General features: G+C 25.9%; 1 protein-coding gene across 1 annotated transcript in view; it reads left to right on the top strand.

The window, feature by feature from the left end:
• LOC127282032 (uncharacterized) overlaps positions 1-16035 on the top strand; it is a 347280-nt gene extending 331245 nt beyond the window's left edge. The window contains exons 14-23 of the mRNA XM_051306104.1: positions 10531-10978; positions 11050-11299; positions 11383-11458; positions 11574-11747; positions 12332-12706; positions 12811-12954; positions 13018-13231; positions 13317-13433; positions 13513-13716; positions 13798-16035. Of these exons, the coding sequence (XP_051162061.1) occupies positions 10531-10978; positions 11050-11299; positions 11383-11458; positions 11574-11747; positions 12332-12706; positions 12811-12954; positions 13018-13231; positions 13317-13433; positions 13513-13716; positions 13798-14021 (2226 nt within the window). The 3' untranslated portion in view covers positions 14022-16035. The remainder of the gene's footprint in view (positions 1-10530; positions 10979-11049; positions 11300-11382; positions 11459-11573; positions 11748-12331; positions 12707-12810; positions 12955-13017; positions 13232-13316; positions 13434-13512; positions 13717-13797) is intronic.
• Positions 16036-16454: the final 419 nt, after the last annotated feature.

The raw sequence follows: 16454 nt of genomic DNA, 5'->3' as shown, positions 1-16454 counted from the left end.
TTACTAATTTTAGATACAATTAGTTTAATGTACTACTAATTGAAGCTACAATTAGTTCAAGGTACTACTAACTGAAGCTACAATTAGTTTAAGGTACTACTAACTGAAGCTACAATTACTTCAAGATACTACCAAATTAAAATTATAATTAGTTAAAGGTACTACTAATTGAAGGTACAATTAATACAAGGTACTACAAACTGAAGCTACAATTAGTTTAAGGTACTACTAACTAAAGCTACAATTAGTTTAAGGTACTAGTAATTGAAGCTACAATTAGTTCAAAGTACTACTAATGGAAGCTACAATTAGTTCAAGGTACTACTAACTGAAGCTACAATTAGTTTAATGTAATTCTAACGGAAGCTACAATTACTTCAAGATACTACCGAATTAAAATTATAATTAGTTAAAGGTACTACTAATTAAAGGTACAGTTAGTTCAAAGTACTGCTAACTGAGGGTACAATTAATTCAAGGTACTACTAACTGAAGCTACAATTAGTTCAAGCTTCTGATAATTGGAGCTACAAGTAGTTAAATGTACTACTAACTGAAGCTACAATTAGTTCAATATACTACCAAATTAAAATAATAGTTAGTTAAAGGTACTGCTAATTGAAGGTACAATTAATTCAAGGTACTACTAACTGAAGCTACAATTAGTTAAAGGTACTACTAACTGTAGCTACAATTAGTTCAAGATACAACCAAATTAAAATTATAATTAGTTGAAGGTACTACTAATTAATGGTATAATTAGTTCAAAGTACAGTTATTTTAAGTTACTGATAAATGAAACTACAATTAGTTCATGGTACTACTATAATTGAAGCCACGATTAATTTAAGGTGTTACTAATTAAAGTTATAATTATCTAAAGTACTACTAATTGAAGCTATTATTTGTTTAAGATACTGCTAAGTGAAGCTATACTACTATTTAGGGCTACAATTAGTTTAAGATACTGCTAATTGAAGTTGCAATTATTTTTATGTACTATTAATAATTGAAGTAATAATTAGTTATAGTAGTACTAATTGAAGCTACTATTAATTTAAGGTACTACTAATTGAAGTTATAATTATCTAAATACTACTAATTGTAGCTACAATTTTTTTTAAGTTACTACTAATAATTGAAGTCATAATTACTTAAAGTATTACTAATTACGAATAATTTAAATTATTATTTACTAATCGAACCTACCAATTTTTGAAGGTACTATAAATTGAAACTATTATTATACCCAAAGGTAGTACGAATTGAAGCGTGTAATTATAGCCGAAGTTACTAAGAATTGAAGCTATAATTAGCTGAAGTTGCTACTAATTGAAGGTATAATTAGCTGAAGTTACTAAGAATTGAAGCTATAATTAGCTGAAGTTGCTACTAATTGAAGGTATAATTATCCGAAGTTACTAAGAATTGAAGCTATAATTAGCTGAAGTTACTACTAATTGAAGGTATAATTAGCTGGAGTTACTAAGAATTAAAGCTATAATTAGCTGAAGTTGCTACTAATTAAAGGTATAATTAGCTGAAGTTCTACTAATTGAAGCTATAATTAGCTGAAGTTACTACTAATTGGAGCTACTATTGAGATAAAAATTCTTTGAAACATATTTCGGGGTAAAATTCCAATCAATTCTAAATTATAATAATTTCTTTTTCCCATTCCATTTTTTTTCTAGAAATGTGAAAAGTTATCTCACATATATAAAATGTCACAAGATTTTCATCGTCTCTCCTCTGATTGAAGATCGTGACGATTGATTTTTGTAATGTGAACCCTGACACAGAGGTGAAAGCCTATTTATTTACTAAATAAATAAATAACTTTTGTCTATATATTGTAGAAGACTTCGTGAGGTATTTTGCAAAGTTTTCTTATATCTATATATGTATTCAAACGTTAAACATTTGTCCCTGGATAGTTGTCTGCTTTTTGTATTATACCATCTTCATTGTAAGATCTCATCTCGTATATATAGGAGAAAGTATCGCGCGACAGGTGATTTGTGACTTGAAATCTCGAAAGAAGCTATATATATATATATATAGGAGGGGAAAAAAATCGAACACAAAAGATACGATTTTCAGATCGTTACTTTTTTTTAGTCACACTAGACTGCATATCGATCATATTTGCATAATTTTTTTTTCCTCATGATGTACTTTTGATATAATATCATATTTCATTATATATTTGCGCACTATATACATTTTGTAATAGGTTTCAAGTTCTATAAAAAAAAAATATTTTCTTTTATATCATCTCATTATGTAACACTTTATAAGTTATATTGAATTTTAAATTTTAAATTGAGGAAAAATTAGGAAAAAAAACAGGATATTTACATAATTTTGTGATTCTCGATATTTTGTGAAGATTTTCGAATTTTTATGGTGGGGAATTATAAAGATTTCTTCATTTTTTATTTTAGTAATGAAATGAAAAGATGACGAATTTTTGTCAAAAATTGAATGAGATTATATTTTTATTTATTAATTAATTTATTAATTTTTTTTTTAAATAAACAAATTAAGAAGTTTTCTTTTCAATTGACTTTCATTTTAAATAAACGTATGTTTATTTCTCAATAATCTACAAAGAAAGTTTTCTTCCATTTTTAGAAATTGTGACTCTTGTTCAAATGTTTCTTTTTTTTTCTTGAATGATTAAAGAAACATCTCTAAAATTCCCTTTTGTAAGCATTTTAAATTTCTTCCGGTGTTTTTTTTTCACCTCCCGCAATAATGTCAATGATGTGTCACTTTCCCTTCTAATTGTTTTTAATTACCTTTTCCTTTTACATATATATAAATACAATACGTGCATATAATCAAAATGTCTTAAAATCTTTTTAACTATTTACTGACGCATGTAAATATTTTTTTCAATTCTTTCTGCATTAACGTTCTGTCAAATGTCAATTAAAAAAAAATAATAATAAAAAAAATTTTATTTTTACAATTAAGGTCCTTGAAATGTACAATTAATTAAAAAAAAATATTGAAATAATAAAATAATAATAAAAAAACAAATAATAATTATATTTTGAAAATTAGAATATAAAATTTTTTACATGCTTTGACAAAACGATTTGTGGTTATTTTTTTCTCTTAAATTACTTTTTGTGTAATACTTTATGTCTACAGAATGATAAGGGTTGATTTTTTGCATTAGGGGTGACATAAATCGTTGTGCGTTGAGCTTAAAAACTTCAACAAACATTGTATTTAATAATGCAAGGGAATAATATATAAGTTCTTTCAAAGAGAATTTTTTTTTTTTTATCGAGACACAGTAAAATCATATCTTTACAATGGACCCTTGCAGGGGTAAATATTATATGAAACATAAATATTTAATTATTTGTAATGAGCGAAGGAGGGAAAAAGGGATTTCAATCAGTAAAATAAAATTTATTTTATTTTTTTTCAATATTTTATTATATTTTAATTTATAATTTTATATATTTTATATTGTAAAATTAAATTATTTAATTTTATATTTTTTATTGCGATTTTATATATTGGAAAAAAATTATTTGATTCAAATATTTGATTATTTATGAAATAAATATTTACTTGAACCAAATTTTTTTTTATTTGAATTAAATAAATTGTATATTTGGAGTAATAATTGTTGTATTAGAAAAATTCATTTCTATATTTGAAACTATCATTGAATTTAAATAATAAGTTTTAATATTATTTATTTTATAGTAGTCAAGTAACTGCACTCAGAGAAATAGTATATTTGTCTCCGAGCCTATTAACTCATTTATTTGTTGCAAATATATTTTATTTCATTGAAATAAAAAATTTATTTCTGACAAATAAAATTTTTATTTACGCCAAATAAATAAGTTAGTAGGCTCTGAGACAAATATACGTTTATTTAATTCAAATATATTTTATTTGGTACAAATAAATCATTTCTCTGGGTGTGATTATTTGAATCAAATAAATATATTTCAAAATCAAATAATTTTTATTTGAATTAAATAAATTGTTTTTTGATCAATAATTTCTATATTTGAAACAATAATTTGTGTTTTTAAAAACAATATTTTCTTGTAATTGCAACAATAATTTCTGTATTTGCAACAATTTTTTTCTGTATTTGGAACAATAATTTAAAAATATCATTTAATTGACTTAAAAATTATTTGGTTCAAGTATAAATATTTATCTGATAGTAATCGATTATTTAAATAAAATAAATTTTTTTTCAGTGTACTAAGTTAAAAATAATAATTAATAGACTAAAAAAAAAGTAAGAAATAAAAAGAATTATTTTTATATTTTTTAAATTAAAAAAAAATGTTTTTCTGGAATTTGAAAAATTTGCAAAAAAATACATATATAGTGCTTGCATATATATATACAAGTAGGTGCAACTTTCTTATGCCACAGCATTCTATTCTGGTCAGCAACCTAACATAGTGCATTCGTTCACGCAAATGTCTAGCAACTTTGTCAGTTTTTATATATAAATAAAAAAAAATTGTTTTCTGTGTAAAACGAAGGAAAGCCAGTTTAGTGAAAACTGTCGCTCTTTTCTTGAAAGACGTGTGTATCTACAGATGTTTCCGACACACGATACTTTAGAAATTGCAAGTGAAAAAGAGAATTTTCTTCCTTCTATTTATACATATAAACATATATAGAAATATTAGAGAAATCCAATGTTCATTATAAATTAATTCACAATTTTTTTTTTTAGAATTACATTTTTCAATTAGTACAGTTAATTGAAAAGAATTTACATGCCAAGAATTAAATACACTAAATATTCTTAAATTTAGAATATATTTTTTTAATAAAAACTTTATAATTTTAAACTAATAAAATAATAATAATAATAATAATAATAATAAAATACTTATAAAACGAATACTAAAAATCGAAAAAATTGTTTGTAAAGTTGAAAATTAATAGAAAAATAAATATGTAATTATTTATGGGTTTTATTGGCAATTTGAAAAATCGTAAAACAGAATCCAAAATTAAAAAGCATTCTTAAAATGACCGTAATGGACCAAATAATTATATTCGGAAGTTTCTTGTTTTTTTTTTCATTGGGTTTTTGGTCCATTGTGTTTAATGATACTAAAGAGCACTCTGTAGTTCGAATAATCTTTGTCAGAAAAAAAAAATGAAAAAAAAATATAAGACACACATATATATAGTGCTTTGCAAGCTGATTATCGGTTATTGGAAACTGCAATTTACTGTAAATTTAACGCGAAACGAACGGCTCTATTTTCACCATCGAAATGACCATAGCGTGACTCTAACAACCATTTCGAAAAATAACATTCTTAAACCAGCGCGTTCAGACTTCAAAAAAAATAAGTAGACTTTTTTTTTTCTTCCAAATACCGAAAACACTTTCGTGAGAATTGTTTCGCTTAGCATCTGCCATTTTTTTTTCTATACATATATACTAAACATCAACAAATAATTTTATGTTCCACAAATTAGTTTTTTTTTTTTTTAGGAATTGTTGAAGGAAATGAATTTTCACTATAAAAGGAAAGTGACTTGAAAAAAACTTGACGATTGTGAAAATAATGATGATGGGAATAAAATAGAAGCAGTTAAATGTGGTTAATGCACTAGAGATGAAAAAAAAAATCTTATTATCAGAGTAGAATAAAATTTAAAAAAACATTTATGTTGTACATAAGGAGGCGTGACGGAAGCGTCAATTTATTCATCCGGCTAGGGGCGCCAAGTTTAACAAAGCATGATTCATTATACATCAGCTGAAAATTCCCCGCTCAACTCGATTATAATTAATTACACCTCTAGGGAATTTTAGTATTCGCCATAGCCATTTCGCATTTTCTTCATCGCAAAAATGTGTGACGAATTTTTCAAACCCCCCAAATTTTGTCTGATAATTTTTTTTTTCGCTAAAATTTTAAAATTTTTCGCTTTTACAACACATTTTTATTTTACAATTTTTAAATCCTTTAGCAAAATTTTTTACAAACTGTTTGGTATAAATTCTACAGATTCTAAAAGGGAATTTAAAAAACAAAAAATTTAGTTAAATTCTATGTTTTTAAATTCTACGTTTAGCAAATTTTACAAACTGTTTGGTAAATTTTACAGATTCTAAAGGGAAATTCTACAGATTTTTTTTATAATTTTTACATTTAGAAAAATTTATAAAATGTTTGGTAAATGCTACAGATTTAAAAGGGAAATTCTACAATCTTTTTTTTTTTAGTAAATTCTACAATTTTAAATTTATTTAGCAAATTTCACAAACCGTTTGATAAATTCTACAGATTCTAAAGGAAAATTAAAAAAAAATTTTTACATAAATTCTACGTTTTTAAATTTATTTAGCAAATTTTTCAAATTGTTTAGTAAATTTTACAGATTGTAAAGGGAAATTGTACAAATTTTTTTTATAATTTCTACATTTAGAAAAATTTACAAAATGTTTGGTAAATGCTACAGATTTAAAAGGGAAATTCTACAAAAAATTTTTTTTAGTAAATTCTACAATTTTAAATTTATTTAGCAAATTTCACAAACCGTTTGATAAATTCTACAGATTCTAAAGGAAAATTAAAAAAAAATTTTTTACATAAATTCTATATTTTTAAATTCATTTAGCAAATTTTACAAATTGTTTAGTAAATTTTACAAATTGTAATGAAAAATTCTGCAAACTATTTTGATAATTTCTACGTTTAACAAAATTTATAAACTGTTTGGTAAATTTTACAGATTCTACAGATTTTTGAGAAAAATTTATTTTAGTAATTTCTATAAATTATTTGGTTTGAAAAATTATTTAAAAAATACAGATTGTTTTAAAAAAATCTAAAAATTATTTTTGATAAATTTTGTACAGAATATAGAAATAATTAATTTGTAAAAAATTTTGTAAATTATTTTCTTCAATGATTTTTTTTTGTTTTTTTGTTTTATTATAGAAATTTCTCGAAAATCTAAATTGAATTCTCATAATTTTCTATATAACAATCTTGGCGATAATTTTCTCGCTGATAAATTTTGACGCGTATTTTCAAGTTTATGTATATATAATATGTGTGAGCATAAGCGCACATTTAACGACTTTCCAACTTGGTAGCGACACTGCAAATAAACTGCCAATTACCATGATCCAATATCGCCATAATTAGAAAGTATAATAATCTTAGTTATCTCTCTCTCTCTCTCTCTCTCTCTCTCCTTTTTGAAAGGAATTCGTGTTTATTAACCGATCACTTGTGCAAGCATAAAATACATATATATATACAAAATTATAATTTTATAGAGTCAATTTACAATTTTGTTTCAATTATAAACTTTATACAAACTAAATTGCAATTTTCTATTATAAAGTAAATTTTAATTTACTTATAATAATGAAACTACAATATTACGTTATAGTGAATCTAGTGTTTTAATTAATAAATTACAATAATTATATTAATTAAATTTAAAAAATTAGTTAATTATTCAGTAAATACAGAAAATTTACTTTAAATTTCATTTAGTAAAAATTTTAACGAATTTTTTTTTTATTAAATGAAAAAAATTAATTAAAATTTAGTAGGAAAAAGTCAAGTTAAGAATTGAAATTAAATTCTGAATTTACATTTTCCTAATATGATTTTATATTTGTAATATATTTCCTTGATTTTTCTTGTCTTATTTTGCAATTAACAGACTTGTGGAATACTTAATCAATGGTTAGAAATACAATTCTGAAGTTGAAGTATGTTATTACATGAATTGAACAAAGTACCATTGATATATATATATATATATATACCTACAGTATATGAATTCAAAACCTGCTTTAGACACATTTTTCAAGATTATATATACATTCACTTCAAATATCTCATGCAGGATAATCCTTGTGCAGGGATTTTAAGGAGAAAAATTCAAAAATAGCTCTGACTGCATTTTTAAATCATAATAACGTGTTTCTAAAGAATAAAATAATTTTTTGATTTAGTTTAGTGTAATATATAAATGTTCATTATTTATTATTAACAAAAAATTAATTTTTTATTATCAATAAATAGTAATCATTTTTTTTTAATAAATATAATTTATTAATAATAAATAGTAATTATTTATTATTAATAAATTTTAATAACAAAAAAATTAATAGAATGCACTATTAATTAATTCGATTTTTATGCGAATAATCATTTTTTTAAAAAAAAAAGAAAATATTCTAAACTCGTGTACACGTTTTGCAGGATTTTGTTAAGAATTTAATTGCTTTTTGATTAAATTAACTTAATTAATCTAGATTTCACGCTTGATGGACGATTTGGCATGTACATCGCTCGATAATCGTACGCAAGTTCAAGAAATTTCTACGATTATTATTAGATTAAAAACCTGTTGTAAAAGTGGGAGAAAGCTTTAATTTACAAAAAAAAAAAAAAATTCTTTTTTTTAACCATCGATTTTTTCTAATTTACCCTTCTTTTGTTTCTTTGTATTTTTCAATAATTTCAATAATATTTTTTTCAATCTCTTAATAGACTTGAAACTGTATTTTTAATATTAGAATCAAAATATTATATAAATACAGAAAATTAAATATGAAATTTAATTAAAATTCTTTTAATTATTATTTTTTTTTTTTTTTGCTTAACTGGAGGAAAAAAAATATATTAAGAAGTAGTTTTGTGCGCTTGGAATTCATGTTTCACAGTTGTAAAAGATCAAAGAAGAGGAAATGAAAATATATGATCTCCAGAGTACAAACCGTGAATTTACAATCTGAAATATTTATGATACTTTCATGGAATCTTGTACATGTGTCAAAGCCCGCAAAAATTTTTTGTATCAACTACATTTATAGTTGATAATTTCATTTTTGAATTCCATTTTTGTTCTCAACAAATATTTTCCCCAAAAAAAATTTTGTTATTTTTTTTTTACTCCATTTTTCTATTTTTATTTTTTTAATAGTCTAATCGGTAAAGGAAGGAATAAAAATTATAAAAATTTGAAATTAAAATAAAAAAAAAAATAAATTTGTATTTTTACAAAAAGAGTGGTAATTATTTATTAAAATTTGATTATACGATTAAAAATCCATTTTTTAAAATAAATTATTAAAAAAATAAAATGAATTAAAAAAATATCTCAAATTTCCCAAAGGCATTACTTATGAGAGAAAGAACATATATATATCGTCTCTGCAACACGTGTCAATGAAAAAGGATCCATTTTCCCTTGGAGTTGTAATTGACGATGGATCATCCCTATTAAACACGGAAGGTTACTTAAACTTCAATCAAAAAGCCCATTCAGTTAAATATTATCGCCCTTTTATTCCCACAAACTTCATTAGGGCCACCCTTCGAGATATTTCCTGTCACGGGGCATATTAATTAGACCCTTAAACGCTGTACAAAAAAAAATATGTGAGAAATTTCAAAAAGAGAGAAAACGAACAAAAATCCTAATAAAGACAAAATATTCCATTTAGAATATAAAAGCATCCAATTATTTTTTTCACTAATTTCAATTATAATATAATTTTTATAATATAAATTATAATTTTTATAATATAAAAATTAATTATTATTAATTAATTAGTATTGTTAATTAATAGAAAAAAATTAATTTTAATAATTTAGTAAATTTTTTTAATTTTGAATATTTTCAAATTTTTTCCAAATAACTGTATTTATTTATTGATATTTTTTTAAATTACTATTAAATTTAGGGGAAAATAATAGTGTTGAGAACTATAATAAATTCGGTACTTGTATATAGTTTAAATGAAATGTGAGGAAAAAAAAATTTTTCACACATGTACGATCATAAATAGATTCGATAATATGGGGAACCATATATATATTTTATAATAGAAGTGGTTCCTTTTTCGAAAACCCCACAAGATCATCTTCAACCACCCCAAAAATTAGGTATATCATCTCTATGACACACGCCACCAAATATACTGACACATAATATTAGTTACGCCCATATGTCGATTTATAGAATACATTACACAGGGGGAAAAAACATGTTTCTTTATTTATAATGGGGTGGGGAAAAAAAAAATTAATGAGAAAGCTGTACAAATATTGTTGGCCATTTCAACCACACCAAAATTTACGTGAGGATTTTTTTTCTCCACAAAAAATAATTTGACAGAATTTTTTTAAAAAAATTCACAATTCGAAAAAAGTAATAATTTTTATTCTCAGGGAAAATAAAAATTTTATTGTGAAAGAAATTACAATAAACATATTCCTGTAGCATCCTGTTGCTATGAAAGATCTCATTTACATATATGAGACGCTGCAAAAATTTCTTGCGTAGGAAACTGATGCGTGGAAATGATGTACAATAATCAATTATATTTTTTTTAAATATTCCTTGCGAAAGATTATTGAGGTCATTGCGCGACTGAGAAAATAAAAAAAAATTCAATTTTCCATTTTATTAATTTTTATTTAATAATTAATAAATTTGAATTTTTAATAATGAAAAAATATTTTTCTTTTGCAGAGACATTTGGATAAGGGAAGTGATCTTGCTGAGGCAGCGAGTGCAAGTGGACTTCGTGAACTTGCAAGATCGTTGAAACATCATTTACGTGGATTTGGCTCTCGTTTAGAGGATAGACGTGAATATCTTGAGGATACATCGAGATGCTGTTTACTTCAGGATCGTGCTTACGAATGGGCCCAAGAGGCAAAATTAGCCGGCGAACGAAGGGCACAACAATTTCTTATGGCAAGACCACCACCACCACCGGAACATTTCACCGAAATGATGGCATTAGCGGAAAAACTCGGCAACGAAATTCTCCTCGAGCAATGTCGTTTAGCAAAAAGCAAATGCAACGAGGCACTCGAATTCACAAGAGCATGTTCAGCGCCCGGAAGTCCTGCGAGAAGAAGATCCTATGGCACCACGGACTCGGCCAACTCATGGGACGATTCCTTAAATAAACGTAAAAAAAATATTTTTTATTTAAAACTAAATTTTATTATTTCAATTTAATTAATTTTGAAATTTTTGAAGGTACATCATGGGACGACAGCGACAGTGGAGCATCATACGCTGGACCAATGGAGAGTATTGGATCAGGAAGTGGTGGCCGACCAGTTCTCGATAATATTGCAGAACTTCGTGAGAGTGCCGAACAACTTTTGGATTGTTCACCACCGAGAACACCGCCTCGAAGTCCAGCACCAAGAAGATTGGTGAAACCACCAGTTAATTCACATCTTCATCGTGCTCCCAGCATCGCACCAGGAATGAAAGCTAAAAAGTAAAAAAATTTTGTTTCATTAATAAATGAAGAGTAAGATTCCGTTACATAATGGCACACTAATGAAATGTTTCTTCTTACAGAACAATACTGCTCATAATGAGGGAAATGATACAGACTGAACGCGACTACGTCAAGTCCCTTGAATACATAATAGAGGTAATTGTCTGTCTTTAAAAGTCAATTCTATTGGTTTCTTTATTTTTTTTTTTTTAATCCATTAACATATAGAGATTGAGAACAATGATTAATCATACGTTGTGTGATCTTTTAGAATTATATACCAGAGTTGGTGCGTGAGGACATTCCACAATCGTTGAGAGGCCAAAGAAATGTCATTTTCGGTAATGTGGAGAAAATCTACGAGTTTCACAGTCAACATTTTTTGCGTGAATTAGAACAATGTGAACAGTCACCAATGATGGTTGGTCAATGCTTCCTACGACATGTGAGTATTAAAATACAAATTTTTTTTTAATTTAAATCGAAAATTAATTAAAATAATTACATTTTTAAATTGAAACTAAATTATGAATTTTGAAAAATTGGATCTAGGTTACAACAAAACTAGATTTTTCTAATAATTGACTTTTTTTGCTAAAACTAAATTTTTTTTCCTTTTTTTATCTAAAATAATTTTGTAAAATGCAAGTTATATAAAATTTTTTTGTTTTAACTTAATCAACAGTCTAAAAATAGACGATACGTCAATAAGGAAAATTTATGTAACTTGCTGATTATGATAAATGGCGATTAGGAAAAATGAAAATTGAAAGAAATATAAAATGAGTAAACGTTGAGGAAAATAAAAACAAGAAAAAAGTAACAATTAGATGGAATTAAATTCAAAAATATAGATAAAAAATTATTTAACATTATAGAGCGCATAATTATCTGATAAATTTTCGAATTTTCATTTTAAAGAATTCGATTTATTTTTTAATTATTTATTTATTTATTTTATTTTTAGACGAATTTTTATTTTTCGAAATAACTGAATTTTTACCGAATTTCTATTTGATTTGTTCGCAGGAAAAGAAATTTTATCTATACGCCTTGTACAATAAAAATAAACCGAATTCGGATTCTCTAATGGCGGAATATGGAAGTAATTTTTTTAAAGCGAAACAAATGGAACTTGGTGATAAAATGGATCTCGCTAGTTATCTTTTGAAACCAGTTCAAAGAATGGGAAAATATGCATTACTTCTTCAGCAATTGGTGAAAGCCGGTACTGATGTTTCGGATCAGATAATCAGCGGCGATAAGGACGAGAAAGACGACAGTGATGAGGCAAAACCAATAGTTGAAGGTGAAGCCGATTTAAGAGCAGCCGAACAAATGGTACGATTTCAACTTCGACATGGAAACGATCTTCTTGCAATGGATTCACTTCGTGATTGTGACGTAAGTTGTGCAAACGTTACTTTAAACAAAAAAAAAATTAATACACTCTTCGCTTTATTTTATATTTTAATAATTAACAAAAAATATGTAAATAATTTTTCCAGGTTAACGTAAAGGAGCAGGGAAGATTGCTGAGACAAAATGAGTTCCTAGTTTGGCAGGGCAAGGGTAAAAAATGTTTGCGACAAGTATTTCTCTTTGAGGATTTAATTTTGTTCAGCAAAGCAAGACGATTTCCCGATCGAAAGGTAAGTAAATGAAAAAAAAAATGATCGAATTGTAATAGAAATTGATTGATTTTTCTTTTTTAGAATCTCGATATTTATATCTATAAGCACAGTATCAAAACGACGGACATTGGATTAACAGCTGTTATTGCTGATTCACCGACTAAATTTGAAATTTGGTTCAGAAAGAGAAAACCCGGTGATACGTATACGTTACAGTGTGCCAGCGAAGATATCAAGAAAGCTTGGACCGAGGAGCTTAGCAAACTTCTCTGGAAGCAGGCGCTTCGAAACAGAGGTAAATTTTTTTTTAGAAATTTCAATTTTTCAACAAATCAGAAATAATTGTACAATTTGTGATTGGAAAAATTATCGAATTACAGAAGTGCGCCTGGCGGAAATGTCTAGTATGGGAATAGGAAATAAACCCTGTCTGGATATTCGACCTAGTGCGGATCAAATTAATGATCGATCGATCAGCGTCGCTCAATTGTCAAAAAGTAAAATTTTTTACATTTATATAATTTTAATTTTTATAATATAAAATTCTGTTAATGTAAATTTTTTTTTCTAATTCAGCTCCAAGGTTCAGGAATTCGATTGCTATATCATTGTCGGATGACTCTGGTCGATACAGTAGAAGACCTCACAGTGTTATATCCGTCAGTTCGTCTTCTAGCAGCGGAGGAAGTAGTGGTCCACCAAATACTCTTAATTTGGGTCTCGACGCGAGTCCCAGACCTCATCACCGAAGCACTACTCTTAATAGTCAATGTAGTGTCGGTAAGTTAAAAAAAAATAAAACAGAATTAATTTAGAATTAGCTAATTTAGAATATTTTCTTAAACAAAATTTTTTTTGTAGAAAGTGGTATAATTGCGGACATCTCAATTGTCTCGGACGACGGTGGCGATGGAACGGACAGAAGTCACTGGAATTCGACACTTGAAAGTCCAACGTCACAAATGCCATCAAGTTCAACACCTCTTCAATCGCCCATCAGTTCAACCTCGACGCCAGTTACCTCACCTTCATCGCCTGATGCTAATCTAACTCCTTACGATCAAGACATGTCCATTAATCTTTGAGAACAAGCGAATTTAGACGAAGGCCACGTTTCTTATTATCAGGTACTATTTGAAAGTAATGTTTAAAAAAAAAAAAAAGGGAAACAAGGTCATTTAAGATAGTCATTTATACTTAAATAAAAAGAATCCGAAGAAACTTTCCAATTTGTTTGAGAAAATATTGTTCTTCGTGTATTGAAAGTAGTAGTTTTTTTTTTTTTAAAAAAGTAGAAAAAAATGTATTTTCCTGTACGATTAACACGCTGCAAAATACTTTCATACTCGAAACGATTTGGATTCGTTTTTTTTTTTACTTGGATGACTGATGGAATGCTTGAGCATCGGTTACCGATTTATTATTGAGAAGGAAAAAAATTGGCATTCTTGAGAATAAATGTGATGAATTACAAAATGTCCCTAGTCAAACATTTTTTCCACTGCCTGATAATTAAATGAAAAGAAAGTTAAAAACTTTTTTTTAAAGGGGCATCAAAAAACAAATTCTCAAGAATGCCAATCCAACGCACATACCATTCTTGTAATATAATGTAATATTAAAGGTTTATATATATATATAAACAAATAATATAACCTGCTATACATATAAATATACAATTTCCAGAATATATATATATATGTATATCGAATATGTAATATTATATACATATATTCTTTATGTCAAGTCATTTGTACAACCTTTTTTTTATCGTAATCTACAATTTTAATCTTATTGTCTCTTGGCCTGTAAGAAACCGATTTTTTCAAAAAAAAAAATTAGTTGGTAAATTTTTCTATATTTACATATAAATTTATAAGGCGATCTTGTGTGGTAACAAGTTTTAGAAGAGCTTTAAAAAAAGAAATTTTAAGCTCATCTTAAGGCAGTTCCACACACATTATTTTTCATAAATGTATTTTTTATACGGATGATGAATTTTTGGGAGCGATATTCGCTGCGTACGATCGTGATTCTCTGCGATATTTTTTTTGAGCCAATCTTATTGTTAAAGAAAAAAAAAAAAAAACAAGAACCTGGAGAATCACGATCAATCATCTATATATTTTTGTTCGTTTTTTTTTTTTTAATTTCAATATAAAGTGAAATTAAAAAAAAAAAAGACTTGGAAAATAGCGATGGGACGATTTTTACGAAAAAAAAAAATATATTATCGCTCTCTTTCCAAGAAAGTTGGTTGCGTATAGCCATTTTTTAAATGCCACGGTCTGCCAAGATATTGCGAACGATATCTTCTGGATAATGACCGAAGAAGATTTTATTTTCAAATCTTTTGATTTCAAGTACCTAAAAAAAAAAAAAAACTTGTAGTCTCGTAGATATGAATTAGAAGTTGCAGCGAACACAGTCTAATGCACCCAACAAGTATAAACAAAAAAATTTGCTGTACCAATGACTTTATAAACTATTTTTAAATTCCATTATTTTTTAAAATCTAAATTAAATTCAGTGATTAAAAAAATTTTATAAGTTTTGCTTCAATAATAGAAAATTGATAAATTATTGAAATTTAATTAATTTCAAAAAATTATATGTCATCATTTTAATGAATCTCAATTTTTCATTTAAAATTTTTGACGCAAATAAAAAATTTTAAATCGGTGCAACCGACTGCGAATTTTCTCATTCTCGAAAGTAATTTTTTTTTTTTTAAAGCGAGCAATCGAATTGTAAATGTTTTATATTTTCTGGCGAATTTTTGTCGCGCTCATTACTTTCGAGAAAGAGATTTCTTTTTACATATATGAATGACAGCATAATAGAATTATTTTGCAGTCATGAAAGAAGAAAACAAAAAAAATAAAAGAAAAAAATTGTACGTTTCAAATTATACAGATAGTCATTTTTATCTCTAATTCTTAGATATTTATTAATGTTATTTTAAGTAGCTAATCTTATTAGCCCCCTCCCCCCCTCTTTCTTACCCCCCTTCTACATTTCAAAATCTATCGCAACTTCGTCGTCAAATTGTAAATATTATATTTGAATAACACTATTATTTCAGTATTGTACTACCGTTGTATTTTATTACTTTATGAAATATACTATAATGGGTGCCTTTTGTAGCTAAAAAAACAAAGAGTTTTCTTTTACCTCACATCACTTTAAAAAAAAATCGTTTTCAATATTTAAAAATTTTTCATTAATTTTAATAATTTTTAATTAACTTTTTTATTAATTTTTCTAATATTCTAATCTCTATTTTAATTCAAGAATTTATTAACTTTTTTGTTAAAAATATTCAATCATAGTTTACAAAAATTAGAAGTAAATTTCCGATAATTAAAATAAAATTTTCTCACTTGTTTTTTCAATTTTTCTATTTCTCTATTTCGTTTGTTTAATCAATATAACCAAAGAAACGAATATTGAAAATACACCACGTGTGGTCTATGAGAAGTTAAAAGATTTTCTATTTCTAAGTTTCTATTTTTAAA

This window comes from Leptopilina boulardi, unplaced genomic scaffold, assembly GCF_019393585.1.
Source record: "Leptopilina boulardi isolate dan_hultmark-lab unplaced genomic scaffold, ZJU_Lbou_2.1 LbouV2_278, whole genome shotgun sequence".
Taxonomy (NCBI): Eukaryota; Metazoa; Arthropoda; class Insecta; order Hymenoptera; family Figitidae; genus Leptopilina; species Leptopilina boulardi.
The sequence above is the reverse complement of the archived record's forward strand: the minus strand, read 5'-3'. Positions and strand labels throughout refer to the sequence as shown.